A 16,319-nucleotide genomic window follows, 5' to 3' on the forward strand; every position below is an offset into this window, starting at 1 on the left:
CAACGAAGTGCACAAGATCAGCTAGTATATAATAAATCTAGATGAAAAATCCTAGGGACAAAAAGCCACGAAATAAGCTATATGTATACTTAAGTGTCCCGTAGCATGCGTCCGACTTTCAACTTTTTCTATACAATAATTTTGTGCTAAAATAATTTAATACAATTCATATATCATTATATATTTTACAGTTTGTTATATTGTTATTACGGTTTTCGAGTATATAGTACTAGTACAATAATGTTATACAAACAATTTCAATAATAATAATAAGTAATCAAAAAAAGAATATTGGTATAGGTATATAATATTATACCTATTATAAATATCTACATAGTCACATAGGTATAATATATTTTGTATAATATTACCTATAAGTAATAAGTGGATACCAATTTTAAGATCTTAAAGATTAAGGTACCTATATTAAGAATATTAAAAAAATAAAATATTGATAATACCATAGTTTAAACATAACAACGGGATGATCGTGCTTTAAAAAGATCGCTGTGTATAATAAACTAAATATACAAATTGTTGTTTGTTGATAAAAATCTACCAACCCATTTATATTCAACTATTATTTAATGGCATTTCTAATAAAATTACATAGATACTGTTATAAATTTATAATATTGGGGACTGAGTGGCCGAGCGGACTAAGGCGTCGATTGCGACCTCGGCAGCGGGCGACATTTTTCTTCGGGCAAGTCACGGTGTCCGGAGAGAAGTACCGCCATCCCCTACCCGGGCATAGCAGATACCTACGAGCGCCCACTAAAAAATCTGCCAAACTAACAAACACAAGTGTTTAAACCTACAGTACCCTCCCCCACACTTAAAAACTACCCAATGGCCTAAATTAGCACGAATTAATTAATACAAAAAAAAAAAATGTATAATAGGTAGGTAATATACTATAATATCCTAGATGTTAATAATGTTGCCTATATAAATTAACTTTAAACATAAGATTTATTCTGTACTTTGATTATTTGAATCCATAGATTTCAGCATGACTGAGATAATATTGTAGGACATCGACATGACCTGAAACAACATGTATCATTTAGTTATACTGTGTTTAAGTAGGTAAGTAGTAGTTGTGTATAATATATATATTGTGCAATTGTTATAAAATGAACGCTAAATAAATACGTTAGCAAACATTTGTAAGTTGACAACTTTTCTTGGTGTAGCTCTTATCACAAAATTATTAGCATCATTCATCCGCATTGTTAGTAATAATAACTTTTTAAATTTGATATCCATTTTCGTCCAATCACAAGAATATAAGGCAAAGTTAACAGATTCTCTCTACAAAAAATATAATTATAATCAAATAAAGTCAAAACTTTGTGAATAATAAAGATTTACTTTAAGATTCATACTGTCAAGTAAATAACAATATAAAAAAAACTGCCCACAAATAAAGATGGCTGATGACCCGAGTTTGATAATGTTAAGAAATTGATTGGGTTCCTTTGAAAAACAAACCTTTTAAAAAAATGCAATCGTATATTAATGATTAAATTCAGTATTATACATGGTATTTTTGACAGTTCTATTAACTTTTTTTTGTTATAAATAAGATACATGCATTGTATTACCTTTTTTATTTTTCACCCATATATGATTTGGTAAAAATTACTAAAAACATGTAGATATTTAAATGGCTGCCAATACTTTTAAAACTTTTATCATACGAAGCAGATTACTTTTTATGAAAATGTTCACGTATACAAATGTAAAGTATCGTAGCAATATTATTTGTATGCATATGAATTTAGATTTTTGAATGATAGGTACATTGATATTGAACTGATAATAAAGGGTATACCATGAAATGTATCGCACTACAATACTACATTCTAGACATTTAAACTAGAATCTAAATACCTAATAGTTGATAATAATAAACTATCCAGCTATTCTACAGGGTGTGGCAGAGGCGACTGACGAGTTTTAAAGGGCTATAAATTACGAACAGTTAAACTTAGAGAAAAACAGTTTATTTTATTGAAATAAGTAAGAAATCCCAATTGTGAAATTACTTTTTGAAAATTTTATCTTCAAGATAGCGCCCGTCAGCATCGATATATTGTTGTAGATGATCTAGCAGGTGCGATTTCAGTGTGTGGCAGAGTCAACTGACGAGTTTATGGGGGTCATTAGTCTGAGATAAGATAAATGCATGCCTTTATGAGTGGTATAGTTTGAATTTTGCGATTATGCCGTTTTTAGTCGTAATCAAGGTCTGGACAGTTGTACATCGAGGGTTTGTCGTGCGTGCGTATTACAGCCCTTAAAAACTAGTCAGTCGTTTCTGCCGCACCCTGTATGTATTTTATACATTTACATATTTAGGAAAAAATTTCGCTTCAGAGTATTTAAATATCAAAAGTTGATAGTGGTTTGTACGACTAATAAACACGATGATGAAAACCTATTGGATATCGAATGATGAGTAGGGTAGGTACATTTATATAAACACATACATACCTATAAAATATAGATAAAATATTACCATCCTATATTCAAATGATGGCAATTTTAATGAAAAAATTAACTAGAGTCACTAGAGTTAAGTAAAGTTAACAACGTAGGTACCTTACGTTATAAGTTAACGAACAGTGAACACGATACCTATTAAATTAAATTATTGTAAAAATACAAATTAATATGAACAAAAATATTATCTTAAATGAAGTTAGCAAGTTTTTTTAAACTAACGTTTGGGTCTCACATCTGTCTAGTGTTTGTGTGACATTCAACTTTTTTTAAATTAACTATTTTGTTTAAAATGTATCCTATACTATTTCTTTTAATTTGAGTTGAATGTCAGTAGTCTTGTATGGCAGTACCTTACTATAATACCTATTGACTATTACCTATATATTATATATATAATTTTTTTATAGTGGTTACGTATAGTACGGGCGATTCTATACCTAGTTATATTTTTATGTAGAATATTATAAACTCTAAACCATAAAATATATTTATCTATAATAATATAAAGTTAAGCTATAAGAAGTAGTATCATAAACATTATACGATGTTTCAAATACGGTTGAAATATACAGGTTATTGTATATAGACTTGGATTGTTATCATCAGATACAACATACATAATGGCTGCGTACAGGGATATCACAAATATTAATTATTCTTATATTTTGAAAAATACGTTGGCTCCCAGGCTCCTTTTACGCTGCAATTTTTGTTTTATCATCAAATACTTTATTGGGAAGAAGGGGTATACCAATGTTATTCCGGGTTTTCCAAATTTATTGGGGTGCTTCCGTATAATATTCTAGCTGATCCCTCACACTTCGTTGCCAGTAAAAAATGACAACTCTTAAAAACATTGTGATTGTTCAACTCCTTTTGGGTGTAACTCGCTGCACTAAGTGCAACTCAGCCAACTACAGTCTTAGGTCCAGTAGTTTTTGAGGTTATTCGTTACAATCATACAAAAATACAAAATATCTTTTCTCTTTATAATATTAGTATGGATTAATATTACGTATTGTTTCATTCATTTCCGCAACCCACGAAATGGGTCATGGGGTGCTTGAGCAGTTGAGCGCCGCAGTATCCCAATAGTCGGTGCCCATGGGTAGGTATATCGTATATATGCAATAACCTTGTATATTTTAACCATGGGCTAAATTAAATAAACTACCTACATTATATATAACATATTATTATAATATAAACTTTAAAGTAAACATTTTACCACTATTAACACATATGTCACGATTATGAAACATGTTGAAGACATAGCAACGTTTGCTAAAATAACAGGAATCACTATTGAATAATATGATTTAATTTTCCTGGAAAAAATAAAATGATTTTATAAAATTATCATTTGCACAATATTTTTGGACATTTAAATATATTATTCAATAATATTATATTCAATGACCAATGTTTTAGTTAAGATAAAAATTTAATCTAATAATTTATGGTGATTAAAAATAATGAATTAAAACCTATCAATTGAAATTATAGAAAAATATTTCATAGCAAAGCTCGAATCCATTGAGGTCCTTGTCGTATTTGATTGCTAAATCATTGGTCCATTATATAATGACTAATAAGTTCAATAAGATCAAGAAATATAATTTTTTCTGAATGGGTCCTAAGAGCAAGATTATTTCTACTGCAAAACATAATATCTATGATTATTTTTAAAATTATGTGCCATTTTTCTTTTACATTTTTTGAAAATTTTTTGTACTTTACAGTCAATAGTTTTATCATCAAGTAACCTTTTTTCTAGTTCTTTCCATTTAATACAGTTTTGTAAACCCTGCAGTAAGTTAATTTCATTATTAGGCAAACGAGGGTTCAAATGTTGCCAATCGCCAAAACCAGAAACAAAAGCACAATTTGTGGTACAAAAAAATGCATGGAAAACAAAAAAGTTTATTTTTTGAAACACTATACATGAAGCATTGTAGGCTTCGAACCTGTTCATCATTAGTAAGTTTTCTGAAGAACCATTTGTTACTAAAATTACGGTTATTTTCATCATGTGGATTAGTTTAGATTAGAAGAGATTGGAGGACCATGATAAATTAAAATCAGGGCTTGCAAACGTTATAATAATAACGTTATGATTATAACGTTATATTTGACAAAAAGCAATTGAAATTTGTAAACGTAATTATAACGAAAAGCGATGATCAAAAATAATTAAATACCACAAAACAAAACATAACGATTAACAAAATATATTATATATCATTAAACAAAACATAACGCAAAACGTAATTTATAGAATATCATTGAACGAAAAATATCGCAAAACGAAATATTTAAAATCTATTTATTTAAAATGTCTATTGATTCCTTAGAAACAAGGGAATAATCTACCTGGGAATAATCTAAGAATTGATTATATTATACTCCGTATCCGGGCCATTACCTACCCACATTAGTAAGTTATTAATAATAATAACTTATTATTTTTAAATTTAATAGGTATCAACTTACACTATTTTAAATAACGATAACTTGGATAACGTTTCAATTCTAAATAACGATAAACGCAAAAGTTATCAAAAAAATAAAACACGCATCATTGTAAAGTCAATACATTCTTAACTCCGCTCAGAATCTAAAACATACCTGTTACCTGTAAATAACGAAATTGGTATACTTTCATAATCCTATGTATAAATTTACTCGAATAATCGATTTTGTTATGTTACTTATGATTAGTTTGTATTTTATAGCTATTAATTATTATAATATAGTAGAATACTATAATATAGTAAAAATAATTTATGCGACTTGCGGAAATTGTGTTTATGTTGTACAGGTATACTTTCAGTTTGCTTATAACTGTTGCAAAAATCCTATAATTTTACGAGGAGACTTGCATCGAATTTTCAAGCTTTTTGACCAAAGAACAGACAATGTGATCAATATTCTAAGGAACATAATGAACATATTTTCTTTGCCTTTTTCTACTAGACTTATCTATGAAATAATTATGTTGTATATAGGTACATTATACGAGTATATAACCTTTTGCATTAAATGGACTACTATCAAGCTTTAATACTTACAGACAAAGTTGAATTTGATCACCTAGAATTGATTTAAAATCTTCATAATATTCTGTAATAAAAATTAACCAATAATCTTACTATACGAAGAAATAAAGTTTATAATTAAAACTAGTTTACAACTGGTTGGTGTAATATACCAAATACTTTTAAATTTTCCCAAGATTTTATTCTTTATTAAACTTACATAATAATTCTGCGCTATGTAAATCTGGAATCGATTGTTTTATTTAATTTTTGTGACGAGAACGCAAGTTGGAGAAATTTGATATTACCACTCTGGCATGACAAACATACGTGTTATAAGTTCTACTTAAAATAAAAAGTTCAGGTTTTCATAAAATTATAAGCAGTGCTCGAATCGAAACAAAAATTGAGGACGAACGCTGATTTTAGTTCAGAAAACACGCTGATCAAATAGGATACATTTTACAGTAACTCAGGGGGGGGGGCTTTGTCCCCCACACCCCTTACACATATAGTAAATAAAATAATTAAAACAATAACATTATGATATTTAGAAATTTTTTTTATTGTTTAGTGCCTCGTAATATTATGTAACATTATGATGTGCGTTTCCCGCGATTCTAGGTGAAATTGGTACCGCCATTAAGTCAAACAATATAATTATGAAAACGATATATCATTTTGCTGTGTTATGGCTGTTGAAAATGAACCATATTTAAGGGGTCAGATTTAGGCAATATTTTATATTCATCATGAGTGATGTTTGAAGCTACGGCTAAGATTCTTGGAAAGCGTGGTTAGGTTAGGTTGGGTTAGGTTAGGTTAAATGCGCGGTCACATGTCACTATATTTAGCGAACAAAAAAGTTACAACATGAAAGTCCCTAAAAGCGGAAGTCCGCTTACAAAATCCTATATAGTCATATAAGTTGGAAGTTTCTCTATTAATATTTAATATTACGTTGAATTAATGTATTTCTGATATTATATTAACTATAATTTTTGTGAGATGCGTGTTATCAATGAATATATTATTTTTGTTTCTTACTTGATTGTGAGTTTTCTTCATATCCGATGCTTTTAAACGCTCGATTTATGACTTCCTGTTGAGAAATTATAACCAAACTGAAAGACAATATTAATGTGTCCGTCACGATTATTACGTAAATGGGAAATGCTGCTATCGCCACTTCCATTAAGTAAAATATGAAATAATATTGATTGTAAGTTTGTGTAGATACAGGAAAGCGCAAGTTCATAATGTTCGGAGAGCGACTATTTTCGACATCAGACTCCGTTAATGTGATTACCATGAAAGGAAATAAGATCCATTGTATTAGCACTATCACCGTGAATACAAAAAAGTAGTTGGTGATTTTAATCGTTCTGTCACGATCGTTGTATAGTACATTTAAATGTTTAAAACATCGTTTGCTCGTTAAGAAATTAAACTGTGCAACGTTTAACGCTTCACAAATTGTGTTACTTTTGCTCAAAATTATGCAGATCCTCCAAGAGCAGAAAAAAAAATTGATCATAACAAACAATACTAAAAAGACATCAACGTCACTTATGATATCATCCATCTCGACGAAAAACCCTATAGAGCTGTAAACGACCATACAATTCACAATTGCTCCGTAAATAAAAAGTATCAGGCAGTAAACATTACAGTTGAAAATCTTTGTATAATTATTGGTTTTCAACATGTCATAGAAACGGCATAGCATCCATAGTTTTAAGTTAATGGCAACTTCTTCAACTTTCAAATCGTCCATCACGCAAGATTTAATTGATAGGTACTATCTGTAAAAAATATAAGCATGTAACTTATGAAACTTGTGCAATAATATATTATATTATTGTGAAAGGTTATAACTTATAATAGTCGTTCTGCTCAGTGGCAAATTTAAGATTTTTCTGCCCTGGTTACACATTTTTTTCAATGTCCTCTCCCCTCCCCCCCCACGGGTTTTTTACAGTGGCAAATTTTCTCACCCGTTAAAAACTTACAACACATGACGTGATATCGTATTTCGTAATAGTATCATGCAGTATAAAAATCTTTTGAGTGCCGCCCGTAATATCAAAATAATCAAAGCAAATTGTAAAATGCATTAATTTATTTTTATCTATTTATAAAATAGCAAACATATTAAAAATTAATATTTCTTTAAAAAGACATCGATAAAAGCCGCATTATGGTATACGACCTTCTTGCATTAAAATCATGGTTAAAATCAATATTTTTTATTTTTTTTTTTAGTTTTTAGTAGAATATATTATACAATCTGTAAATTAGATTTTTTACAATAAAAATATGAGCTATAAGTAATAATAAGTTGACATGAGTTGCTTGATAAAAGGAGTAACCCAGCGGCTACACTTTACATGATTAAATTGTTGTTAGATATTTTTTTTTTTTTGAGATTAGGAGTTTAGGTTACGGCACCATCTTCTTTTAAGCCTTTTTTGGGGGTTCCCAGGTATTGCTTCTAAGTTAAGTGCTGAAATTAACGGGTTGGGGTGATTCTCTAGTCTTAGACGATAGCGTTTATGTATAACTGATGACATTTCTGATACAGTTTTAATGTGTAAGTCTGCGTGGAGTGTGTGGTTGGAAATGTAAAAGGGGGCCTTAGTTATCATGCGTAATTGATTGGAATCTTTGTATTTTGTTTAAATTTGACAATTTGGCCGCATATATGATTATACGTGATATTATATATGACACATACGTGATTACCTATAAAATAGTGTAGTAATTTCCTAAAAAAATTAAATTAAATTAAATTTTTATAAAATCAATATAAATAATATTTATATAAAACAACCAAATTGTCCAATGATAATAATAAATAATTTATAATTTATATTTTTTTTAGTTTCACAAAACAATCAAAACCAATTTTGTCAAAAACTTGTACCTTGCGTAAAATTTCCGTTTTTCCTCAATTATTTTTTGTTTTCCTCGCCGCTTATGAAAAATACTGGGAATTTTCTATTTTTGACCCTTTGAAGTACCAACTAGATTAAATTTCCCACTAAAAATGATACTTAAGTTGAAAATCGAAGCATTATTTCCAGAATTATTTTATTTAAATTATCCTAGTATTTGACGTATGATATATAGACACACACAAAAAAAAATCATCACACATGAAATTATTATAAAATCATTGCCTTCGTTGCTCCACTTAGAGTTTAATAGAATCATGTATGAAATACAATAAAAATAATATTATTGTCATCAGTAATTTAGTAATTCAGTAAATTAAATTTTCTTGAGCGTTTGAAGTTCTTTGATATTTTTTTTAGAACATTGGATATTACTCGATTTCTCAAGTAGCGATTTTCTTATTTTGTTGTAACTCAAAAACGAATAACCGTAGACACTATATAAATGTCAATACAATTTTCTTCTTTGGGTCAAAAATCTTGAAAATGTTTACAAAGTTCCTAATATATTGTTACAATAGCAGTTTAAAAATATTAAAAATACATTGGCTTACATTTTTTTTTAAAGCATTTTAAGTTCAAATTTTGACAAAATTTATCAAATTAAAATTTAAAATTGATTTTATAGTTAAAAATGTATTAAATGTTCAACTTTTATAGCTAAGGATTGAAGATTTAAAACAAGGTTCCGCTAGTTTTTTTTAGATTTAGAGTGAACGATGAATGTATTGATTTTACAATGATGTGTTTTTTTATTTATTTATTTTTTTTTTATTTCTGTCATCACGGTTTGGGGCAGTAAAACTTCTTGGATTTTCTTCAACAGAATCTTGTTCGATGGGAAAGTGAATCTAGTTGGTGCATACAGGAGGTAAAATTTTAAAATTCCCAATAGTTTTGAAAACTTTATTTGTTGGGTAAAAAAATGTAATACAAGGCTCCTACTATATTGTTACAATGACATTTGGAAAATATTAAAAATCCTTAGTCACAGTTTTTTTTTTTAAGCATTTAAAGTACAAATCTTGACAAAATACGGATAAATCACGAAAATTAGCAAATTATTTTGAGTTAAAATTTTTATTTTTAAAACTAATATTTGAAAATGTAATACAAGATTATTCATAAGTTTGTCTACCTTTATATAAAAAAAAAAATGTGTACAAGCAAATCAAATTAAATTTTTTTTTTTTTTTTTTATTGGTCTTGAAATCTATAAAATTTCTGCTTCGACAACTTGGTCATTAGCATGTTACTAAAATTAAATTTTTATGAGCGTTTGAAGTTCATATTTTTACAAGATTGGATATTCACTCGATTTCTCATGTAGCAGTTTTGTTTTTTCATTGGTATTTAAAAAAAAATAACTGTAGATACATGAAAAGTTTACTGAATATTTGTATTTTATTTTCTATGGACTATAATATTTTGACTCTTTTTGAGCTGTTTACGTTTTAAATTTTTTTCTATAAATATCAATAAAATTTTATTTGTTGGGTAAAAAAGCGTGAAATTTTAATATAAGGCTCCTGATATATCGTTCTAATAACAGTTGAAAAATATTATAAATACATAGGCACAATTTTTTTTTATAAGCATTTAAAGTCCAAATTTTGACAAAATTTATCAAATTTAAAATTTAATAATTATTTTGTAGTTAAAAATTTATAAAATGTTCTACTTTTATAGTTAAGGGTTTAAAACTTAAAACAAGGTTCCACGTAAATATATTATATATGTATTATAAATTACTTTATTCACAGTAATATCATCAAAATATATACTCGGTAATATCATAGGCTGTCTGACCGTTTTCGTTTTTCTTATACAATGATATTATATCATTAAATCCAAATTTAATACCGGCAGTGACTCACTTTTAAGTTTTAACCTACTTTAAAGCAGAGCAACGTCTACTTACCCGCTTTTTTTATTTTGTGTGTCTATATTTGGTATTTTTTTGGTTATTTGAGTGTGTTTTTTAGATCACTAAGTCCCTAAACCTAAATATTAATAATTATTATTACTGCGAGAAAAGGTAAAAGTAGAAATACAAAAACTTTTCATACGTACTAATAAAGTTAAATGATATCTGTTGAGAAAATTTTAATATTTTATTTATAATAATCAAACTATGTAATTCATCAAAATATTATGTTGTTAAATTATGGTGAACTTACCTCGCTTAAACAAAATTAATTTGGAGTCTGAGAAGACTGTTGTGGCATACTGGCATATACTTTTATTATTGCCTGGTGGACGATGACTATACGACTGCAGTCCGTCGACAAAAAATTAATAAATATGAGCATTATTATTGTTTTGTATGTTTTTACTGTTTTTACTGTTTATATTCAACTATTCAGTTTTAATTGCTTATTCCTAGAAGGTAGCACGGTATATTGAATAATTTTCTTTCTTGATTAGAGGTTCTCTCACAACCCGTACAATTAATAATGAATACTAATAGTATTTATAATGGTTCTAGGTCACTTTGTACGATCGAGCTATAAAAGCGCAAAACGTAGATACTTTGTACTATTATATACATTAAGCATATATTATATACGGAATATACGTAGTAAGTATATACTATAATGTAAATTATTAAAATGTAAAAATTAAAAGTGGGTGTCGCTCTGCTGTACAGTAGGTTACAAGTGGGTCGCTGTAATAGATGGTGTTAAATTTGAATTCTACGATGTAATATCATTGTATAGGAAAAACGATTCTGAGCGAAGGCTGTTAGTCTAATACGAAACCTGTGTATAGGTACCCGCAATATTCAACCCACTTTTACACCTCTTTGACTTATACGTTATAATACTATATGTTACGAATACAAATCCTTTAGCAAATAAAAAACCCTAATACAATACATATGCTATTTTTTTACAAGTGATAAAACAATTAATATTAACTAAAACAGCTGGGATATAGCTCCGCGGCACCCCCTGCTGGCACTCATAAATGTATTGATTTTACAACGACTTTTGCTTTTATATTTTATTTTTATTTTGTGTCTACCATCCCCTTATAGGACAGTAAAAATGGTTCGATTGTCTACTTCAGCATCTTTTCATAGGAAAGTGAGTCTACTTGGTACTTATTTTTTTGGAGTAAAAAGTCAAAAGTGAAAAATTCCCAGTAGTTTTCAAAAGCGTCATGAAAACAAAAAAAATTAAGAAAAAAAGTCATTTTTACACTAAACTCGTTATCAACAAAATCGATTGAGTTTTACTGTTGTAACTCAAAACCCTAACCTAAATAACCGTAGACGATTTAAATTTTAACAAAATGTTTTTATCATATGATCATTTTTTTTACAATATAGAATTTTCAAAATATACTGACTCTTTTTGAGCTACTTATTTATAGACATGAACATTTTTTTTTTAAATTACTGTCGATCAATAATTGTCTCACTCGATCAAGTTGAACACAAATCCACGATATATTATTTTTGATAACAAGCGTCTAAAGTTAAAACTTTGACAAAATTAAATTGTTGAATGCCACAAATAAAAAAATTAGTTCGACTCCACTGATTAATAATATGAGAATGACTTAGTGATTGATACACTTTTTTCAATAATTTATTGTGGCTATTTTACCGAGTAATAACGGTTTATATCACGATAATGCTATACCTATATTTTCTTAACTATGTGTAATTTCTTCAGATTGTTCCGATTTTTCCGGTTCTTGTTTGTCCGATTCTGTCAAAAAATTGTCAGTCGGTTAAAATTGTCTTCTGCTCAACAGTCCTACGAAATCCATCCCAGGTTTTACGTAATTATAGGTAGGTGTTGACGAACACCATCAGAAAAATGCCATCAATACGTTATCTGATACCGCCGTCGTCGATGACCGCTGTCACCCAAATCCACTAATAACAATCCATTTATGCCTATAAAACTAGTTAGGCACAATCATGATAATTCTCACAATGCGCCTACAGATATTAATATACATATAATACAACTTCATAAGCTTGGCTTTAAGATGATGCTACACGCGCATTTGTTGTCTTACAAGCGCGTGATATCGATATTTTATGTTTTTGCAGCAGTACACGTTTAGCTTCGTTAGTTTAAAAATTACAGTGAATCAACCCATCATGAAACGTAATGCCAAAAACTTTGATCATATGTTGGTATTTTACGATGGTTATGTTATAAGCAAGTTATGAGCATTTTTAAATAGCGCTATTTTATAAACGCAAAACTTCACTCTAATTTTTAAAATAACTAAGTTAAACGTTAACTGCTCAGTGTAAATTTGATATGTTGAGCAGTAAGAAGTCTTACGACGTACACACCAAATGCGGGCGTAGCTTCATCTTAATATTGAAGTCGGTAAAATGGCTGACTATGCTAATCAAAAAAGTCCGTAAAAAAAATAAACAATAACCAAAATAGATAAATTAGATTATTTGCGGGTAGGTATAGGAAGTCTAGTCGTTTTGTACAATATCAGCTGTGGCGTCGCCCGATAATATAACAGATAATATCGTTATTCGTGAACTTTATATTGACTAGATTTGTTAAACCGAGCTAAAAGCCTATACAATATAAACGAACTTTTTCAATATCACCCATGTCGCGTGTTTATCGTCTACTGTCTTCGCCTAAACCTAAACATTCAAACATAGATAGCGCACCAACAATATCTAACAGTTATATAATTCTCTTTTCACTGGCAACAATGATGATATATTGATATGGAAATATTTGAACAACACTACAGAGTACAGGTATAAACGAACAACTAAATACCCCTGACAGTTATAAAAATGTTACTATAATATAATACAATAAAACATTTCCAAATTACATAATATATTCTTATATATTTTTTTATTTTTTTCATTAATTAACCAGCGGCAACTTAGGCCATTGGGTGGTTTTTAACTGTGGGGGATGGTACTGTAGGTTTTAAACACGTGTGTTTTAAGTTTTGCAAAGTTTTTAAATGGGCACCCGTAGGTATCTGTTATGCCCAGGTGGGGGATGGCGTCCTCTCTCCAGACAACGAGACTGTCCGAAGAGAAGTGCCGCCTGTGGCCGAGTTTCGAATCGGCGACGGTGCGCGTCGCAACCAACGCCTTAGTCCGCTCGGCTACTCCGTCCCTCTATTGTATATATTATGCGTTTTTTATTCATAATATGATATTAATTATAATGTAAGTAATAATATGTAGAACACACAATTTAACTGATAATGTTTTAACCATAATTATTATTAACATCACATTGTATCAAGTGCATCTACACAATATATAGCTATATAATACATAGCAATCGAAAGTCGTGTGGAGTGGAGGGACGTGTATATACCTAATAATGCTTTGCTTTATGAGTATTTGAAACAACGAAAAATGGTAAAAAATAAATTAATCAATAATTAAATATTGTTATGATATAAATATGCAATATACCTAATATTATAATGATAAAATAAAATAATTTATTACATAAATCGTATAATATCTTATTATTGGCTACAAAATGTTTGGTCATTTTATCACGAAACATGACACGTTTTGGCACTAAATAGTCTATAATAAATACATATAAATGTTTACGTGTTTTTATTCACTTACCTTTCTTACGTACGTTTTATATACCTACGTTTATAAGTGAGAAATCATATACTGTCTAGCTGTGAAATGGATTGTTTGTTTCGAAAATTGTGTTTTTGTTAGGAATTGGAATTGAATACTAGTATCTGTCATAAATTACATTCCTTTAATAGTTTCAAGTAAAATCATCAACGTTCATTTATGTTTTTATCCTTATTGTCTTTAGACTTATTCCGTATTCGTCGAATGTTAGGGTGATAGGATCCCCCATGGGGGTACCGTGTAATATGTATTGGCTTGGCATTAACGAGTTAATAAGTTAAAAACTAAGTTAATAGTATTAATAATTGTCAAATTAATAGCAAACTTAATTGATGTATTTAAAATGTCTATTAACTTAGTTTTTAAATTAATTGAAAAAAAATTAATTTAATTTAACTGAGTTAAAAAATATATTATTAACATGCCCAGCCTTGAAAAAAGGTTCTATTCAACTTTATAAGGGTTGTATTCATGTTTTGAAAAATCGATTTATTGGAACAAACATTTTAGCATAAAAAATATCCACTTAAAACTTATCTATATATCCTTATCTCTAACTATATAAATCAGAAACCCGAGGGCGCTCCTCTGACGATTTTTCGAACTAGCGTAAGAGACTACCAATGAAAAAATTCGATGGGTGGTCCCCCAGGTCTCTGCTTTGTAATATTATAAATATCAGAAAAAAAGGTATTTTTACGAAGAACTTAGAGATTATAAGTCTGAAGATGTATAGAAAATATTATCAGAAAAAAAAAGGTATATTTACGAAGAACTTTGTATTTTTATATTTAAAGATAAAAACTAATATATTTTATTGATGTTAAATTATGTTAAAATATAAATATGAAAGAAAGAAATTAATTATTATACATAATAACATTAGGCTTAACAATATTTTCGATTGATAAACATTTTTATTTTTGTAAATATCGCTTAGCATAAAACTATACATATAGTGTTGTACTTCACTCAGACTTATATTATACCCACCAACACACACTATAGTTATAGCTTAAAGGAGAGTTGTTATCACTACAATTTATTTTACTATAATAATATATTGTATCGTTGAATGTAATTATTTTTTGCTAAATAAATAATATATTATTATTATATGCGTAATTATTATGGTATTATTGGTGTATTGTTTTGGGTGTTCGCGTAACAATGCTTAAAGGACTAATTAGTATACACATTGTTGATCGCTGCACAAAAGGACATAATGAAATGAAGAAAAATAATATCGGCAAATCTAGGATCCATTTCTTAGATTTATAAATTAAGATATTTAAACATGAAAAATAATAAATACCACACGAAATTATTAATAACTATCCAAGTTCTCTAACTGCAGATAATCGATAGGTTCGAAAAAACCAGCAATGATAACAAAGAATATATTGACACCTTTTAAAAGTACCAATTAAATGCAAATGCTATTAGAAATCGGCCAAAAACTCGAAGTCCAAAATACTATAAAACGTGTACGCACGTACTCAAAACTTACGTCGTTGTAAAACAATTGATACATTCATCGTTCCACCCAGTGAATGTAAAAGACTTCTCCTAAAAGTATAAGACGAGCACCAATACAATTCGAAAGACGAATCCTCGTTAAAATAATATAATATTATAGGTACCTTTTTTTTTTTTTTTTTCTGTTTGAACGACGGCGTCGCGGGGACAGCTTTCGCATTACTTCCGCGAAAATATTATAGGTACCTACCCGTAGGCATAAGTATGTATCGATAATAATGATGTTTGGGAAAATAAGCCGTTAAATAAACGACGCGGTCGTACTCACGCTGGCTAGCAATAAACGACGTCATAACCGTCGTCTGGGCAATGTTTGTATTTTTCGGTGACTGCTTAGACCGAAATTGTTTTTTATAACTCACTTACAATTTTGTCTCCAACAGTATTAGATACTTGTTCCATACTATACCGGAAAAAAACACTGTTAATAAAATAACATGGCCACGACGGAGATCGATATAGACGCAATCCTGAGGGAGATGGTTCACAGTCTTATTGACGAATTTTTCGTCGACGAAAATCAAGAGCACATCGATGAAGAGCAAGTTCCAGAGGACATCAACAGCATAAAAGACCCAGCTTTAGATGACGTCGTGAACACCCTTTTGAGTGAGATAGTCGAAGCTGTCTGCGTCAAAGTCGACG

At 29.1% G+C, this 16,319-nt stretch overlaps 2 protein-coding genes across 3 annotated transcripts in view; one reads left to right on the plus strand and one right to left on the minus strand.

Annotated features, from left to right (window-relative positions):
* LOC132948779 (neuroglobin-like) overlaps positions 1-16,319 on the plus strand; it is a 35,980-nt gene that overhangs the window by 11,206 nt on the left and 8,455 nt on the right. Inside the window, exon 4 of one of the 2 annotated variants that reach the window (XM_061019424.1) lies at positions 5,336-5,588. The exons of the other annotated variant lie outside the window; for it this stretch is intronic. The gene's annotated coding sequence lies outside the window, so the exon portion shown is untranslated. Of the gene's footprint in view, positions 1-5,335; positions 5,589-16,319 lie in introns of those variants that run through there. 2 annotated transcript variants of the gene reach the window in all.
* Positions 976-7,329, minus strand: LOC132948778 (uncharacterized). The gene is made up of 6 exons (XM_061019421.1): positions 6,600-7,329; positions 5,586-5,637; positions 3,743-3,842; positions 1,378-1,497; positions 1,159-1,317; positions 976-1,050 (listed from the first exon to the last, which is right to left on the minus strand). The coding sequence occupies exons 1-6, from the start codon at positions 7,327-7,329 to the stop codon at positions 976-978; spliced, it is 1,236 nt and encodes a 411-aa protein (XP_060875404.1).

Source organism: Metopolophium dirhodum, chromosome 7, assembly GCF_019925205.1.
Source record: "Metopolophium dirhodum isolate CAU chromosome 7, ASM1992520v1, whole genome shotgun sequence".
Classification (NCBI taxonomy): Eukaryota; Metazoa; Arthropoda; class Insecta; order Hemiptera; family Aphididae; genus Metopolophium; species Metopolophium dirhodum.

What these genes read in the sequence shown, in the direction of transcription:
- LOC132948778 (XM_061019421.1), bottom strand. Translation starts at nt 7,329, where the DNA reads ATGGACGATTTGAAAGTTGAAGAAGTTGCCATTAACTTAAAACTATGG. An exon ending in GATCAAATTCAACTTTGTCT is followed by an intron (nt 3,843 to 5,585) that starts GTAAGTATTAAA and finishes TATTTTTTCCAG; the next exon opens with GAAAATTAAATCATATTATT. An exon ending in ACTTACAAATGTTTGCTAAC is followed by an intron (nt 1,051 to 1,158) that starts GTATTTATTTAG and finishes ATGTTGTTTCAG; the next exon opens with GTCATGTCGATGTCCTACAA.